We start from the raw sequence: 14,986 nt of genomic DNA on the forward strand, positions 1-14,986 counted from the left end.
GAGTTAGGAGTCAAGGCCCTTGTGTGTTTTTTTGAGTTTTTTTAGGTCTGGCATTAGCTAAGACCTTTTGATGTAATTAAAGTATGTATAATATACTTACAGATAGGGGCTTTCAGCCCTCTCTCTTCATTCATTGGTCCGTTGTAGTATCATTCCCATTTTGCTTCCGCCTAATACTACAGCTTATAGCATGGGGGCAGTGGGTCAGCCTACTTAGGCCACAAGTTAATTTCAGTTTGAGTGGCTGCATTTTGCTCTCTCCCAAGAATCCAATCTACAATCTTAGAGCATGATATGAAAGCAGGACGCAGCGGATACAGATTCCTTCTTTATCAGATCCCATCTCCTGCCAGTGCTGTTGTGACATCCTTTTGGAGTATTTTGCTTTTGTGACTGCTGATATTTCACAGCATACCAGATGTATTCTGTATTGTCATCCTCTTTTCACTTTTTCCTTTCTCTCCTTTTTTTCTTTCCTAATTTCTTTATTTCTTTCTTTCTTGTTTACGTCTCTTTCATTCTCGCCTTCTTTCATTCTTACATCTTTCCTTTTACCTTTCCCTCGTTCCTTCTCTTTCTCTCTATTTCGTTCTTTCTCTTTCGTTGTTGCCTTCTTTTTTCTTTTTTCTTACTTGTTCTCTTTCTCTTTCCTTTTCCCTTTCCCTTTCTTGTTCTCTTTCTTTCTTTCCTTCTTTCTCTTTCTTTTTCCCTTTTTCTTTCCTTTTTATTCCTTCTGTGCTTCTTTCTTTCTCTTTCCTTCACTCCCATCCTTCTTTCTTTACTTTCTTTCCTTCTATTTTTTCTTCTCTTTCCTTCCCTGTCTTTCTTCCCTTTGTTCTTTCCTTCTCTCTTTTCTTCTTTCCTTCTGTCTTTCATTCTTTCTTTTATCCCTTCTCTTTTCTTCTCTGTTTCCATCTTTCCTTCTGACTTTTATTTTTTTGTTTGTTACTGACTATGTTTGTTCGTTTGTTTCTTTCCTGCCTTCTTTCTTTGTTTCCTTATTTATTTCTCAAAGGTAAGAGGCTTGCAGCCAACGTCAGACTGATTGACATTTTTAGGTCTGTGTTATCCAAGCCCCTTTGATTTTGCTAAACTTATGTGTATAAAATATTTACTTATAGTGGTTTCAGCCAGACTTCATCCATTAGTGTGTGTTGTGTCCCCCCACCCACTGCAGCATGCATTAAGTGGCACTGTATCAACCCACTTCAGCCATTGGCTGACTTTACTACAATCTACATATCCAAAGACAAAGTAGTTCCCTTCAATGCCAGGGGGTAATGTATCAGGTTTTTTAGACCAAAAAGCTATTTTTTTGCCTGTAGCAATTTTTTTATTTAGATTGATGAGGGTTTGGCGTATTCCCAAACAATAACGTTTTGCAAAAACCATGACAAAACAAGAATTACCAGAACACTGGTGGCCAATGCCAGACCTATTGACTTTGCCAATGCTTGTTTCTTTTGTGTACTGGTCCAGATCTGATCGGGAAACAAAGCTAAAAAAAAAAATCAGTTGCCTATTTTTTAGTTTTTCTCACATGCTTGGGGATCACGGGGATGCCAGACAACAAGGCAAAACCAATAGATCCCAAAGGTGAGACCTGCTGATTTTGCCAGTGATTATTTAAATTAGGGAAGACCAGCGGCCTTCTACAGTCCTTTGGACCATGGCATTCATGATGGAAGGCAATTCTCACCAAAAATGTTATTATGGCTCTTTCCGTAGAATGCAGTGACTACTACAGTGGGTAGCATTGAAGCTCTCGTTTTGGAAACTCTGGGAACAATATATTGACTGGCTCAAAATCCCAGAAAGCCTTTGATGGGGCTTAGCTGTGTGCTGGCATTTATTTCGTAAACTTCCTTTGAAAGTTCCCTATGAATATTCTCAATGTTTTTATTTAAAGAAATCTGATACGGTGAGCTTTCATCAAAACAAAAAATGGGGTATGCTGGTTTGATAGGCAATTCTACACTCGTTTTAAAGATCTCTTTGCTACTTTGACATGTTTCGCGATCTGCTCAGAAAAGTAAACCTCTCTAGCAGCCAGGATGTCTTACTTGTACATTTACAACATTCTGCCTGTAGACAACATAACTTGAAGCCCAGCCTCGCCCTGTCGTGTGTATTTACCCATCCTTTTTAGAGCACCAGGGCAAAAACTGCCCACCGTTCGTTCAGTTAATGTCACAGTATGGTGTTTGGGCTCAGTGTAAAAAGTATATCTTTAAACGCTGTAAAGCAAAGGTTCTTACAAACATATTACTTTATCTCCTGTGTTTTCCTTTTTTTTCAAGTTGACTCCAATAAACGTTTTTTAGAGCCTGTGGCGCATTTTTACTGTCGAGTAAACTGCTTCTGCAGCACTTTCGGGTGTATTGGTTAATGTGTCTGATATCCATGGCTGTTTTAACAAGACTTACTTCAAATAATTCTGTCTCAAGTGTTCACACCACCCACTGCTCCTGATTTCTTTCAACGAATTTGCAATTCAGTTAGTCCGTTTATTTAGAAGATGCTGACATGGTAGAGAGAGCCATTTTCCTCGATAAAAAAATATAACGTTATTCCCGATGTAATTGTATACTATTTATTCTTGCTTATAAATAAACTACAAAACATCGTGATTGTCTAATTACTAAACAACGGGCTTAGTTTTGATTGTAGTATTTTCACAGTGCCTTAAGTCTGAACGAAACGTGGGGGTCCCGAGGAGCATCTGGTCTCATATTCTCTCTCATCGTGACTTTGGAAAACTTTGACCTCGCTCCACAAATCTCACTGCTCAATATACAACTGTTGAAGAAGGGATTACATACACAAGCTTCGTGAATGAACTGTTAACTCTTTACCTTGCAGGCTGTCGTTCTTTGCTTTCGGCTACACTTTACGAAAGATAACATAACCAACAATACCGCAGCAGCCACTGTGCGACAAGTTGTCACTGTTGTTTTTGAGCGGATGGTTGCCGAAGACGAGCGTCACAAAGGTACAGTTTACCCTCGTGTGGTAACGTGTTTTCATTACTGGTGCACTTTCTGCCTTCATCAACATATTGACTCATGCTGCTGAGGAGAATGGAAGGTTGGTTAATCTTTGCAAGTGTGTTTCCGGCCACTAAGGTTGGTTCTTATCCAGCTCTTTGCGGCAGCTAGAGTTTTGCCTCCTGCCTGACTCATATATAATTTTAAACATGAGTTCTACTTCAGAACAGGCGGGAAGGGATCTTGAAATCTGTACTCTGCATGAGCTGGTCCCTTCAAACGCTTTAGAGACCGAAGTCATGATTCAACATGCCTGTAATTACAACGTCGATTTCGGTTCCTGCTGGAGGTTTAACAGCCAATTATTAGTTCTTTTTTGGCAAATTATACCTTTTAAAATGTATTTCTAGTACAATATGTTCTAACTTTATGATACACTGATGCCACTAACCAGACCACATCACTTTTTTATATGCAGATGTTGCAGATACACCGGTTCCTGTGCTTGGAAACAGCAACAGAAGATCTGTTAGCAGCTTGAAGCCTTGTGCAAAAGATGCGTACATGCTCTTCCAGGTATGAGCGAGTTTCTGTACAAAACGTGTGTTGATCTAAGTAAGTAAGTTGCATGACATTTTCTAGACTTTAATTTCTTTTAAGGTATTCAGTTGTTCTTATTAAGTCCTAGAGGAACAGTATGCGCCCAGCACTACTATAAGACTATATCCATCTATTCAAATTCCCACCGTTTTTTGCTGCTTTTACTGCTACTCAGTTTATCACCATAATTGAGCTAGAATTTCACTAGCATTAATGAGTCAACGTTCGCAAACTCCGTGTACGCTGGGTAAAAAATATTTTTTTCATGATTTGTTAATAGAGCAAAATTTATGGCGTTATGCAATTATTTTCTATATATTGAAGATGAGTTCTGCTCCTGTCTAATGAAAAAGTGAATATAATATTCTTCCGTATGCATCAGTAACATGAGTGAGAGTTTACTGTTGACTATTTATTGTAAGTTAACTCACCTCTGCATTGGCACCGAACATGCGTCATGCATTGTGAGGAACCCCCCCCTACAGTCAAGTTAATGGCACATGCTGAGGGCCACTCGTGAAAATAAACATGGCCTCTTATGTGATACCACCTGCAGCAGAAAAACACAGAGTGAACTAGGAGTAGTGACAGTGTGTGTGAGGGAGGTAAAGAGGCAGTTACAGTGATAGGGAAAGGGATGGGAGTGGGGAAATATTGGACGCAGTGGTGGAGAAGGCTCGGGAAACAATGGTAGTGCAAGGCAGTTGGCACTGCAGATAGCGTGGTGTTACAGTGATAGGCCTAAGGATGGACTCTAATCTGCCTGCAAGAAACATGAGCTGAAAACCCATAACAAAATGTAGGCTTTGAAACCTTTTCAGTTCTTATTACCAAACAACACAAGAAGGCTAGAACCAAAGACTGCCTACAAGTGTGTCATCAACAATTCAAATTGCAGTGTTTTCTGCTCACATCCCGTCAATTATAATTTCCATATGATAAGCTACAGGTTCGAGGCATGTGGGCTGCTAAATTCATATCTGTAGCATAGATCGCCGCCTAGTGTTGGGTCCGGATGATTGCACATTGTTGTCCTGGAAGAGTCTTCGAAGTATCACGAGATAGGTGGCTCCTCCCCTGGACTACAGTGCGCATGGGCATCGACTCCATCCCCAGATTGTTTTTTTCCGCCATTGGGTTCGGATGTGATTTCGACGTCTCCTGTTCGGAATTGTGATAGAACTTTTTCAAGGCCAAAAGGCCTTCTTTGCACCATCGGTATTGTTCGCGTTCGGTCCCGTCTATCTTCCAGCTCGTGGAGTCGGATATCCGGGGGGTCGAGTGACTCTTCGGTGATCGGGGCCTAGTCGACGCAGCAAGACTTCGACGGCATGGAGCGGAGTCCATTCAAGAAATGTCCCGTGTGTGGATCCAAGTACCCACACATTGACGTCCATCCTGTGTGCAACAAGTGCCTGTCGCCGGACCACGACGAGGCCAACTGTATGGCCTGTTCAAGATTTCGATCGAAGAAGACGATCAAGCTTCGGCGCGTGGCGCGCCTTGAGGCCCAGCGATCGGCTCCAGCACCGGGGGACATCTTTGACGACCCAGAAGCAGACGAGCAAGTGCGTCACCTGCAGATTTCCCCTACCCCGGTGGAGGTCGAGTCCGGCGACGGAGCGGACATCCACAGTCAAGACATTGAGGAACTCGTCGAGAAGGTAGGGGACGACGACGAAGCATATGGGGCCATGGAAGATAGCTCGGAGGAAGAGCTATGCCCCGTTCGTACTCTTACTAAGGCTCAGGTCACGGGATCGCCACGCGGCCTTACCCAAGACCTTACACCTCGATCCACGGCCCCGCCTTCCGGCCCGGCTACGGACACCTCCGCGGAGCCGCCATTACTGAAATCGAAACCGAAACTAAAACCCTCGGTATCGATGAAAACAAAAATGGCCGACACGCCATCGAAACAGAAGACGTCTGCTCCGGTACCGATGCCGTCGTCTTCGGGGACCTCCAAACCGATGCACGCTGGCGAGCAGGCACAGGTGCCGAAGGTGGTTAAGGAGCCAAGCTCGAAGAAGCCCGTCGAGCCGGTGTCAACCAAGGTAGACAAGCCGACGTCCAAGAAGGCTGTCGAGCCTACATCGGGACAGTCTGTCGCGCCGAAGACCAAGGGGCCCGTTGACGCGAAGTCGGTGAAGGGCGCGGAGCCAAAGTCTGGGGTCGTTACTCCTAAAGGGAAACCCGTCGATCCGAAGCCGTCGGCATCGACGTCTGCAGCTGTGGACGGTGATCGTGGCACACCAGTCAAGGGTGCTCCTGCGCCTCGAACGGACAAGCACAAGTCTTCCACGCTCGGGTCTTCCCCTGGGGGCGGACCAAGGACATCGGTCGGATCGACGAAGCCGTCCGCTTCCTTTACGAAGCAGGTCTCGGACTCCCTCAAGCTCCTTAAGGACAAGGCTTTGGCATCGGAACCGAAGACTCCTTCCGCACCGAAGCCGGCAGACACTCCGAAGACCACATCGGCACCGCTACTCTACACGTTGCCGCCTAAGGTGGCGCCGAAGGCCTTTGCACCGCGGTCGGTGCCCAAGGACACTGTGTCGACGTCCACTCAACCGGCTGGGACTGTGGGTCATCGACACCCTTTAGTTGAAGAACGGTCGGAGCATTTCATCGATGCCGACACCGGGAAACTCACGCTATACAAGAGGAAGATTACTTCACAACCTTTGCAGTCGTTTACCATTCCTCTGAAACGTAAGAAGCCTGCAGCAGAAACACCGGTTCTGGTAGAGCAGATTCTTCCTCAGCATAGGAGGAGTGCAACACCTTCACCCACATACTCTGATGGGGATGGAGGGGAGCAAGATGAGGAGTACAATTTTCCTGCTCATACAGAGCCTGGTGAGCAACAGGACTCATGGATGGACTCTGGTGATCAAGGGGACCAGCAAACGGTCCAGGATCCTCAGGTTTATAACATGAAGCCGTCTCCCACTGAGGACTCTGCAGCATTTAATGCCTTAATTGAAAGGGCAGCTACAAACCATAAGGTGGAGATGCATGCTGACCCCGTGGAGGTGGACTTCCTTTTTGACACTTTCTCTACTGCTGAAAAAACTGTCAAGACTCTCCCAATGTTGAAAGGGTTCCTTAAGCATGCGGCAGACATTTTCAAGGAACCCACAAGATCTCGGGTTGTAAACCCACGCATTGCAAAGAAATACAGACCGGCACACTTACATAAGGGGCCAGTTGCCTTTGGACTCTTTGGTGGTCTCTAATGCCCGCAAGAGGGCAAACTCCCAAACAACGGGTGAAGCTCCTCCCCCAGACAAAGAGTCAAAAGTGCTGGAGGCATCTGGGAAGCGGGTAGCAGCTCAGGCAGCCAACATATGGCGCATCTCAAACACGCAAGCTCTGTTGGCCAGATACGATAGGGCACACTACGACACCCTAGAGCAGCTGTTACAACACCTCCCAGACCAGTTTAAAGAGGGAGCTGAAATGCTTATCCATGAGGGGAAGCTCATCTCCAACGCTGCTATAAAGTGTGCGCTAGATGTTGCAGACACAGCAGCGAGAGCGATCAACACTAGTGTGATGTTGAGGCGTCAGGCATGGCTCTGCATCTCGGGATTCAAGCCAGAGATACAAACTACTATCCTCAACCAACCCGTTAATCCGGACAGGTTGTTTGGCCCAGAGGTGGACACCACCCTGGAGAAGATCAAAAAAGATACCGAGACTGCCAAGTCCATGGGAGCTCTCCAGTCACAACAATTTAGAGGGAACACTTTTCGTCGCTCAGGCAATCGAGGTGTTAACAGAGGGCACATGTCGCAGCAGACGCCATTCAATAAAAGTGGTGCGCAATCCTCCTACAGCAAGCAGGGCAGAGGTGGATACAGAGGAAACAGTGCCAAGGGTAGAGGCAGAGGCAACAACAGTTCCCGTTCCTCTGCCGCCAACAAACAGTGACCCCCTGTCACTGCCCCCCGACCATCCAACACCTGTCGGGGGGAGACTCCAACAGTTCCTGCCCGTTTGGAAGTCCATCACCACAGACAGGTGGGTCAGTAAACTTATCCAGTTCGGCTATTGTTTAGAACTGACATCCACCCCACCACCCATGCCCCCAAAACACCGTCCTATGTCAGCAGAGCACTTGCACTTATTGCAGCAGGAGGTTCTGGTGATGCTGCAAAAAGGCGCAATAGAGCTCGTGCCAGTGGAGGAAGAAGGCACAGGGGTTTATTCCCTGTACTTCTTAATCCCAAAAAAGGACGGCTCACTCAGACCGATTCTAGACCTACGCCCCTTGAACCAGTACATTCTTTCAGAACACTTCCACATGTTGACACTGCAGCAGGTTCTTCCCTTGTTACAACAGGGAGACTTCCTCTCAACCTTGGACCTCAAGGATGCTTACTTTCACATACCACTCCACCCCTCCCACAGAAAGTACCTCAAGTTCACCATCCAAAACAGGCATTACCAGTTCAAGGTACTCCCCTTCGGAGTGACCACTGCTCCCAGAGTGTTCACAAAATGTCTGGCGACAGTGGCGGCACACCTCCGGAGACAGGGTATACATGTCTACCCTTATCTGGACGACTGGCTCGTGCAGGCGAAGTCAGCCCAGCAGTGCGCCGCAGACATGTCCCACACCATTCACCTCCTTCACAGTCTAGGATTTACACTGAACTACCCGAAGTCACACCTTCAGCCAGCCCATGTGCGGCAGTATTTAGGCGCGACGATCAATACTCTGGCTGCCACAGCTCAGCCAAACCCAGCGAGGATCGACAACATCCAGGCGCTGATCCAAAAATTCAGACCGCAACACTCACTCACAGCGAGAGAGTTCATGCAGTTGATAGGCATGATGGCCTCCTGCATCTTCATAGTCCCGCACGCGAGACTCCATATGCGTCCGCTCCAAGAATGCTTAGCGCATCAGTGGACTCAGGCTCAAGGACAGCTATACGACCTAGTGTTGGTGACGGGTCGGGCATACAGCTCTCTGCATTGGTGGAATCCACACAACCTTTGCAAGGGCCGACCGTTCCAGGAGCCTGTGCCACAGATTACACTAACAACGGACGCATCTCTCCAGGGATGGGGGGCTCATGTGCTCCACTATACGGTGCAGGGACTATGGACAACGCAACAAAGGAAGATGCACATCAACTACTTGGAGCTGATGGCAATCTTCATGGCACTCAAGTCCTTCAAAGTACATCTGTGCAACAAAGTCGTGTTGATCCGGACGGACAACATGACAGCCATGTACTACATTCAAAAGCAGGGAGGTACGCACTCTCCACAGTTGTCTCATCTGGCTCAGAGCATGTGGAAGTGGGCCATTCAGAGGAACATCTTCCTCATGGCGGAACACCTCCCGGGCACGGACAATCAGATGGCGGATCTGCTCAGCAGGTACAGCCACCAGATGCACGAGTGGGAGCTACATCCATCAGTACTCCGCCCGTACTTCCAGCAGTGGGGTCATCCAGAGATAGACCTGTTTGCCACGGAGGAAAACGCAAAATGCCAAAGCTTTGCCGCCAGGTTCCCTCACCCACTATCGCAGGGCAATGCGATATGGATGAACTGGTCAGGCAGATTTGCGTACGCTTTTCCCCCAGCGCCACTCATTCCACTGGTGGCAAGAAAGCTAAAGCAACACTCGCTGACGCTCATCCTAGTTGCTCCAACGTGGGCGCGATAACCGTGGTACACCACGTTCCTCGAACTCTCCGTGGTACCGCATCAAAGACTGCACCTCACACCCCGGCTCTTAACGCAGAACCGTGGCGACATTCAGCACCCGGATCCGCAGCAGCTCAATCTGGCGATCTGGATCCTGAGGTCTTAGAGTTTGGCTACCTTGATTTGCCCCCTGAATGCATGGACATCATCCAGGAGGCAAGGAAGCCCACTACCAGAGCTTGCTATGCAGCAAAATGGAAGCGGTTTGTCATCTACTGTACCGAGCACGCTATCAACCCGCTCGATGCATCCATTCCTAATATCATCTGCTATCTGTTGCATCTTTACAAATGCAATCTAGCATACGCTTCCATTCGGATACACTTATCCGCCATAGCGGCTTATCTCCAAAACAGGCAGCCTCTCTCTGTCTTCAGGGTGCCTGCCATTAAAGCATTCCTGGAAGGGCTGAAGCGGGTCATCCCTCCCAGGACCCTGCCAGCTCCTGTGTGAAACCTCAATGTGGTGCTCACCAGATTGATGGGTCCCCCATTTGAACCTCTGCATTCATGTGAGCTTCAGTTCCTCACATGGAAAGAGGCTTTTCTCATTGCCATAACGTCTCTAAGACATGTTAGTAAGCTACAGGCGCTCACCATTCAAGAGCCATTTATACAAATTCATTCAAACAGGGTGGTGCTGCGCACTAACCCCAAATTTCTCCCTAAGGTGGTGTCGCAGTTTCATGTCAATCAAACAATCGAACTGCCCGCATTCTTTCCCAACCCAGAAACGGTAGCAGAAAGGATGCTCCATACGCTTGATGTCAAAAGAGCGCTTATGTACTACATTGACAGAACACAACCTTTTAGAAAGACACAGCAACTCTTTGTTGCCTTCGCAGCCCAGCATAAAGGCAACCCCATTTCCAAAGCAGGAATAGCCAGGTGGATCGTTAAGTGTATTCAGATTTGCTATCAGAAGGCTAAGCGCACCTTAACGGTCCCCCCCAGAGCACACTCCACATGCAAGTTGGGGGCCTCCATGGCATTCCTGGGTAACATTCCTTTGGAAGACATTTGTAGGGCAGCCACATGGTCTACACCACAAACGTTTACCAAACATTACTGTGCAGATGTGCATTCCAAACAGCAGGCAGCTGTAGGACAGGCTGTTCTTAAAACACTTTTTCAGACTTCTGCAGCTGGCACGGGCGGCCGCCGTTAATGGAGGGACTGCTATGTATTCTATGCTACAGATATGAATTTAGCAGCCCACATGCCTCGAACTGAATATGCTACTTACCATTATGCATCTGTTCTTGGCATGTAGGGCTGCTAACATTCATATCGCCCGCCCTCCTCCCCGGCGCCCATAGCGGCTGCAGACTTTTCTTGCATTTAATCTCTAGCATGGCCATCACTTTCACTGTTCAACTCCATCTTTGCCACAATGGCTAAAAACAATCTGGGGATGGAGTCGATGCCCATGCGCACTGTAGTCCAGGGGAGGAGCCACCTATCTCGTGATACTTCGAAGACTCTTCCAGGACAACAATGTGCAATCATCCGGACCCAACACTAGGCGGCGATCTATGCTACAGATATGAATGTTAGCAGCCCAACATGCCAAGAACAGATGCATACTGGTAAGTAGCATATTCATTTTACAAATATCAAAGATGCACTTGGAATTAGGTCCTTTTTAGGGCTCGGGCCTACGTCACACTGCAGTGTGGGCGGAGCCCAAGAGTCCTGTAGTTAGCGTTTCCGAAAAGGTACCTAAACAATTCCTGTCTGCTCGTGATTTTGCGTCCTTCTTTTTGGCAGCTGCATGGCAATTGGGCGTCGCATGCGTGTGTTTTTAAAAGAGAGCACGCAATAGGCCATAGGCGTTAGAGTAGCTCCGCCTAGTGCATATTCCGTGCGGACACGCGCAGCATAAGGGCATATTTATTCAATTACCAGCTGTCAGGGGGCGCGGTAATTGAAGACAGATGCTGGGCGAGCGTGCACCACTCTCGAGTTTCTTTTGTCAGCTGTGTGTGTGCGCATGCCGCCTCCCGGCCAAACCTTGACTTATTTCTTGAGATGTCTGAAACAGGAGCATAATCTTCAATTATCTCGGCCGTCACGGCGGAGGTAATTGAAGATAGCCTACAGCGCTGCGATGCCCAGCAGCAGGCGCAGGCGGGCTGCCATGCTTGCCGAAATCCTTTGTCTTGGCATTGCCCCTTGTTGTCTTTCACTTTGATTTTCTCTACCTGATTCCTCCAGCGCTCCCCCTGTCCTCTCCCCCGGAATGACCCTTCTCTTGTCTCCAGTTCTGTCCTGGCACAACTGTGTTCAAAGCGCCTTGTGCTCCGTGTCTGCTTCGCAGCACTCTCCGCGTGGCTTTACCTCGTCTTCTTCCACCCTGTAATTTTCGGCAAAGATCATTAAAAGTTTCTGAGGGGTGGCAAGCCGTGCCCCCCGCCCCGTGACAGCGGTGAGCGGACAGAGGCAGCGCCCGCGGGCGCGTGCCACCCCACAGCAACAGGACAGCACCGGCCCCGGGTCCCGCCGGGGCTCGCCGTGTGATGTCAGTGTGAGGGGGAGGGGCCGAGCGTGTGCAGGGCTAGGAAATATTCTCTTTAACCCTCTGCGGGACACGGCAGTGCAGAGGGAGGCCGGCCTCCCTGGGGAGGAGGGGGTGGCGCACGCCCCCCACCCCTTGGCTTACACTACACATTGCTGTGGTGCAGGAACGTGAATGTAACAGTGACCTCGGACTGTGGTGCCTCGCCCCGCCAAGGTGAGATATCACAAGTGCATCTGACTCTTGCGTCCGCACGCCCGTCCTCATGCTGTGGTGCAAGAACCATAACAAACATCACCATGACCGACTTCCTGCTGTGGTTTAAGAGTCATGTTTGTGCCAGAGACCCCGTAATCTCGTGACAAACCTTCTGCTGTGGTGCAAAAATCATATATGTTCCAGGGACCGTGTAAAGTCGTGACAGACCTTCTGCTGTTGTGCAAGAATCATGTATGTTCCAGGGACCGTGTAAACTCGTGACAGACCTTCTGCTGTTGTGCAAGAATCATGCATGTTCCAGGGACCGTGTAAACTCGTGACAGACCTTCTGCTGTGGTGCAAGAATCATGTATATTCCAGGGACCGTGTAAACTCGTGACAGAACTGCTGTGGTACAGGAGGGCAGAGTGCTGTCGAGGGCAGACTGCTGTCGAGTGCAGACTGCTGTTGAGTGCAGAGTGCTGTGTGCTGTTGAGTGCTGTGTGCTGTTGAGGACAGAGTGCTGTTGAGGGCAGAGTGCTGTTGAGGGCAGAGTGCTGTTGAGGGCAGAGTGCTGTTAAGGGCAGAGTGCTGTTGAGGGCAGAGTGCTGTTGAGGGCAGAGTGCTGTTGAGGGCAGAGTGCTGTTGATGAGGGCAGAGTGCTGTTGAGGGCAGAGTGCTGTGTGCTGTTGCGTGCAGAGTGCTGTGTGCTGTTGAGTGCAGAGTGCTGTGTGCTGTTGAGTGCAGAGTGCTGTGTGCTGTTGAGTGCAGAGTGCTGTGTGCTGATGAGTGCAGCTGTTGAGTTCAGTGTGCTGTTGAATGCATAGTGCTGTGTGCTGTTGAGTGCTGTGTGCTGTTGAGTGCAGAGTGCTGTGTGCTGTTGAGTGCAGACTGCAGAGTGCTGTTGAGTGCTGTTGAGTGCAGAGTGCTGTGTGCTGTTGAGTGCAGACTGCAGACTGCAGAGTGCTGTTGAGTGCAGAGTGCTGTTGAGTGCAGAGTGCTGTTGAGGACTGAGTGCTGTTGAGGACTGAGTGCTGTTGAGGGCAGAGGGCTGTTGAGGGCAGAGTGCTGTTGAGGGCAGAGTGCTGTTGAGTGCTGTTGAGGGCAGAGTGCTGTTGAGGGCAGAGTGCTGTTGAGTGTTGTTGAGGGCAGAGTGCTGTTGAGGGCAGAATGCTGTTGAGTGCTGTTGAGGGCAGAGTGCTGTTGAGGGCAGAGTGCTGTTGAGTGCTATTGAGGGCAGAGTGCTGTTGAGGGCAGAGTGCTGTTGAGGGCAGAGTGCTGTTGAGGGCAGAGTGCTGTTGAGGGCAGAGTCATGTTGAGTACTGTTGAGGGCAGAGTGCTGTTGAGTGCTGTTGAGGGCAGTGTGCTGTTGAGGGCTGTTGAGGGCAGTGTGCTGTTGAGGGCAGAGTGCTGTTGAGGGCAGAATGCTATTGAGTGCTGTTGAGGGCAGAGTGCTGTTGAGGGCAGAGTGATGTTGAGGGCAGAGTGCTGTGTGATGTTGAGTGCTGTGTGATGTTGAGTGCTGTGTGATGTTGAGTGCTGTGTGATGTTGAGTGCTGTGTGATGTTGAGTGCTGTGTGATGTTGAGTGCTGTGTGATGTTGAGTGCTGTGTGCTGTTGAGTGCTGTGTGCTGTTGAGGGCAGAGTGCTGTGTGCTGTTGAGGGCAGAGTGCTGTGTGCTGTTGAGGGCAGAGTGCTGTTGAGGGCAGAGTGTTGAGGGCAGAGTGACTGTTCCAGAGAGAGCAGGGTATGCTTGTGCGCTTACACCGTGCACTGACACACAGGAGCTAAAACAAAGAACAGCTGAACACGTGTCTTGGGAGCTTCATTGAGGCAGCCGGCCCTCTGTGAGGGAAGCAGCAAGGAGGGGACGCCTCAACCAATCAAGCGCAACTACTCACAACCTACTGTACGATTACAACACAGGCCAAAGGGCAGTGCAAGGTCTTTTCACATTACGTAGGGTGAGCAGTGTGTGAGTGTGTAGTGTGAGCAGTGTGTGAGCGTGGAGGGTGAGCAGTGTGTGAGTATGCAGGGTTAACAGTGTGTGAGCGTGCAGGGTGAACATTGTGTGAGCGTGCAAGGTGAGCAGTGTGTGAGCGTGGAGGGTGAGCAGTGTGTGAGTATGCAGGGTTAACTGTGTGAGCGTTCAGGGTGAACATTGTGTGAGCGTGCAAGGTGAGCAGTGTGTGAGCGTGTAGGGTGAGCAGTGTGTGAGCGTGTAGGGTGAGCAGTGTGTGAGCAGTGTGTGTAGGGTGAGCAGTGTGTGAGTGTGTAGGGTGAGCAGTGTGTGAGTGTGTAGGGTGAGCAGTGTGTGAGTGTAGGGTGAGCAGTGTGTGAGTGTGCAGGGTGAGCAGAGTGAGAGTGTGTGTGTGTAGGATGAACAGTGTGTGTGTGTGTAGGATGAACAGTGTTTGTGTGCAGGGTGAACAGTGTTTGTGTGCAGGGTGAACAGTGTGTGTGTGCAGGGTGAACAGTGTGTGTGTGCAGGGTGAACAGTGTGTGTGTGCAGGGTGAACAGTGTGTCAGTGTGCAGGGTGAACAGTGTGTCAGTGTGCAGGGTGAACAGTGTGGGAGTGTGCAGGGTGAACAATTCCAATCCAAACCACATAATTCCACTACACACCACATGCATACACTCCATAACACATGGCTAAAAGACATTGCCATTTACAATGCCATTAGCTCTAACTCAAATAAATCCGAGACCTATTGCATTTCCAATGCTTGTTTTTCTAGCTAATGTACTGTAACCTTTATGAGAAATTTGGGGGTTATAAAACATTGGAAAAAAATCCTGAAAAAAGTTAGATTTGATGCTAGCTTATTACCTTGTTTGGTAGCACGCAATTTCACTTTTAATTTTTTGGGAGCTCTTGATGAGAAGGAATGGATGGATGGTCCATGGAGCATCCAGTTGCATTGATAAAAAAGCAATGGAGGATTGTCAA

At 48.9% G+C, this 14,986-nt stretch overlaps 1 protein-coding gene across 2 annotated transcripts in view; it reads left to right on the forward strand.

The window, feature by feature from the left end:
- The window catches only part of MON2 (MON2 regulator of endosome-to-Golgi trafficking), a 1,009,595-nt gene that overhangs the window by 306,000 nt on the left and 688,609 nt on the right, over positions 1-14,986 (forward strand). For both annotated transcript variants that reach the window (XM_078675668.1, XM_078675659.1), the window contains exons 5-6: positions 2,863-2,992; positions 3,466-3,563. In XM_078675668.1, coding sequence (XP_078531794.1) covers positions 2,863-2,992; positions 3,466-3,563 — 228 coding nt within the window. The remainder of the gene's footprint in view (positions 1-2,862; positions 2,993-3,465; positions 3,564-14,986) is intronic.

Source organism: Lissotriton helveticus, chromosome 1_1 (genome assembly GCF_964261635.1).
Source record: "Lissotriton helveticus chromosome 1_1, aLisHel1.1, whole genome shotgun sequence".
In the NCBI taxonomy this organism is placed as follows: Eukaryota; Metazoa; Chordata; class Amphibia; order Caudata; family Salamandridae; genus Lissotriton; species Lissotriton helveticus.